The following is a 3,406-nucleotide window of genomic DNA, read 5'->3' on the forward strand; positions in this document are numbered from 1 at the left end:
TTGTCTTTCCTCAGTTTTTTATTCCTCCAATAAGTAATGTCCAAACCCAAAAATATATTCCCTTCTTCAAGAATCTCACAAAGAGACAGGGTAATTATAGAAGAGTAATTATAAAAGAACATGAAAGGATAGGAAAAGAGAGATAGAGGATGGAATCCTCAAGGAAGGCCTCCTAGCCTAGCCTGGCTTCCCAAGGTGAGACCTAGGGGAAACTTACAGAGAAGAATTCACCAAGTAAAGGAGAAGTGTGTTCAGGCAAATAAAACAACATGAGGACATATATACAGACAGGAAAAATATCCTGTATGAGAGTCTACAGAATATTTTTGTGACTAGAGGGAAAAGTCTGAAGTAGAAAGGAAATGAGGTTGGAGAGACTGACAAGGAGAGAGAGGATCATGATCTCAACAGATCCTGTCAAGCAATTGGTAGGAACATCATTTTTAGACAGGAGAGTAGCATGATCCGGATTACATTTTAGATGGCAATGAGATAGAGGGTGGGTTAGAAGGTGATGAAACTGAGCCAAAGGAAAGGCAGAGAGCTTCTTCAACAGTCCAGGTGAAAGGCAGTGAGATCCTGGATCACACAGTACTAGGAATGGAAAGAGGAGACAGATTTCAGAAAAAATGAGATTGTGGGGATGAGGGAGAGAGAAAAATTAAGGCTACTTCCTAGGTTTCTATTGTGGGTGTGTAAACAGATTTCATGGCCACTAGTTGAAATACAGAAAGCAGAGAGAGGAGCAGATTGTGTGTTATGTCCACTAAAGGGCAAGAAGAAGTGGAGGTGGGAGAAAGAAATGATGGTGTGTTCATACTTTAATATATTGAATTTGAGATACCTATAGGACACTCAAATAGCAGATAAATACACGAGTCTAAAATTTAGGGAGAAATCTGTCCCATAGATATGGATTGTGAAAGTCATCTACATAAATGTAGTGGTTGAATCTATAAAAATAGGTGAGATCACACAAGAAGAGAATTTATACTGAAAATGGTGGACAACTGAAATAAGAACCCTTAAAAACTACCTTGCCACCAAGAACTTCTCCAACCTCAATCTGCCAATGTCCACCATTTGATGATTTCTACCACTAGGTTGTTTCCATCCCTTGCTCCCCGACTCACCTCTCCACCCCAAAACTGATTTTCTCCCATACCTAGGATCACAAATAACTCCCAGGCTGTAATGCGGTTCCTCCCCTGAAACAGCCACTAGGTGACTTTATTTAAGATAATATCAAAAGTATGACATCTATCCTCTCAGTTGAGTGATATTTTTTTAATATAATTGGTATTTGTAAAATTAATATTAATGCAAAGGATATGAGTACAAGAAAAGTAGGATTGATATTGAAGAGGCTACCTTCATCATATATTGATGTACTGATGTTTTGTTTTGTTGCTTGGGTGCAGAAGAATTGGACTAAACCTTCTAATAATCATTAACATAAGAATCCAACTCCCAAGCCCAAGGAGTTTCCCTTTCTACCCCCATATTCTATTTCCCAGGTTATCAGATGCAGAGTAGCCATACTCTGGAAGCCTGATGCATCATTTCCTACTGAAGAGGTAGATGTGGCCCCACCAAAGGCAAAGGACATTCACATAAAGGTAAAAAAAAAAAAAAAAAAAAAATCCACATTTCCACACCAGAAACTGGAGCTGTTTACCGTAAGTTATACAAAAAAAAAAAAAAAAAAAAAAAAAAAAATCCACATTTCCACACCAGAAACTGGAGCTGTTTACCGTAAGTTATACATTCTTTTAAGAATGTTCATAGGCTGGCCGGTTAGCTCACTTGGTTAGAGTGTGGTGTTGGTAACACAAAGATCAAGGGTTCAGATCCCTATACCAGCCAGCCACCAAAAAAAAAAAGTTCAATTCAGAGACATACTCTTCTATTTCTTCTTCATTAAGCATTTCCATAAATCTTTAAACCAGCCAGAGAAAGGGTTAGGGAGGTATGTCATAGGTTAATGCACAAAAGATAAAACTCATACTTCATTTACAGTGATAGTGCTAATTATTAATTATTAATTAGAAGAAGTTTCTACCCCCAACCATATTTTAATCTGTACTTGTAAAATTTTTATGGGATTCTTTATGATATTTAAGTCACCTTAAAATATGTTGTATGAAAAAGTTGTTTGATTACAGATAAACCAAATCTGAATCCTGAAGATTCAAGTTAGAACTAGAAGGGACCTGGGGATACCTGTTATTTGCGATGAGAAGACGGAAGGCCACTGAGGGTTAGTGACTGTTCACACAGCAAAGTGGAGTAACAATACAGACTTCATCAGATTTTCTCAACCTTGGTTACATATTGGAATCACCTGGAAGCTTTGAAAAATGCTGACAACTGGGTTTCATCCCCAGAGATTATGAAATTATGATTTAATCAGTCTGGTGTGTAGCTGGGGTATAGAGAGTTTTAAAATCTCTACCAGATGATTCTAATAGACCTCCACCAGACTAGAACATAGTTTACCCAATTTCTAGTTTGGAGTCTTTTAATTGTTAGTATTTTAATTATAATAAGGAGTATGTACTGTTTATTGACGGATTACAAAGAGAGTCATTTTTCTAAGTCACCTTACGTGTGCAGTCTGTGCCCTCTTCTCAGAGAGCCTTCTCTGGCCTACAATCTGTCCCCATCCACTCCCCACCCACAGGGCCACAACTCATGCAACCAGGTTTGGGCACTCACTCAAAGACACCCAACTATTACCTGACAAGCTACAGGTCTGGATCTCTCAGTAGTCAATTGGAATCAAGACGCAGAGACTGTAGCAAGGAAGATGATGGTGGGCACTGGAGACTGGGTGGACTCAGGGCTGATTTTAACCATGTGAATGTGATAAATAAATGGAGAAAGCCTGCCTGGAGAGAATAACAGGAGAATGCAACTACGCCCATGTTCAGTCAAAGTGGTGAGAAGAAGAGAAGGGCTATATGGTGGATTTCTAAATCCATGAGGTCTGATCACACTTCCTACAATTGAGTTCCAAGCAATTTTATGGTATTCTTCCAATAATCCCCTTTTACATGCACAAGTTTCAAGAGATCTCATTTCTTGGCTAAGGTGCAGGGGTGTAGGATGTGTGGAAACCTTATACTCATTTTAGAGATGAAGAAACTGAGATTCATAAGTGATAATTTGCCACTTACACCACACAGTTCAGAAGGGGAAGAGCCAGGATTTCAGCCTTGAACTCCTAATCACTGTTCTAGAGCGCCTTCATTTTAAACTATCTGCCTAACTCACAGTAAAGTAGGATTATGACTTGTACTAACAGCACATCTAAGCCTTACCATGAAATAAATTAAGGCTTCAATAATAATATAAAACATTATTCGTTTCCCTCCTGTGTTTCAATTCCTTTATTTTTACAATT

The 3,406-nt window shown here is 38.4% G+C and overlaps 1 protein-coding gene across 1 annotated transcript in view; it reads left to right on the forward strand.

Moving 5' to 3' along the window:
* The window catches only part of LOC103597179 (alcohol dehydrogenase 6-like), a 32,441-nt gene that overhangs the window by 15,108 nt on the left and 13,927 nt on the right, over positions 1-3,406 (forward strand). The window contains 1 exon segment of the mRNA XM_008580982.1: positions 1,518-1,619. Coding sequence (XP_008579204.1) covers positions 1,518-1,619 — 102 coding nt within the window.

The sequence above is a fragment of the Galeopterus variegatus genome, unplaced genomic scaffold (genome assembly GCF_000696425.1).
Source record: "Galeopterus variegatus unplaced genomic scaffold, G_variegatus-3.0.2 Scaffold2228, whole genome shotgun sequence".
NCBI classification, from domain to species: Eukaryota; Metazoa; Chordata; class Mammalia; order Dermoptera; family Cynocephalidae; genus Galeopterus; species Galeopterus variegatus.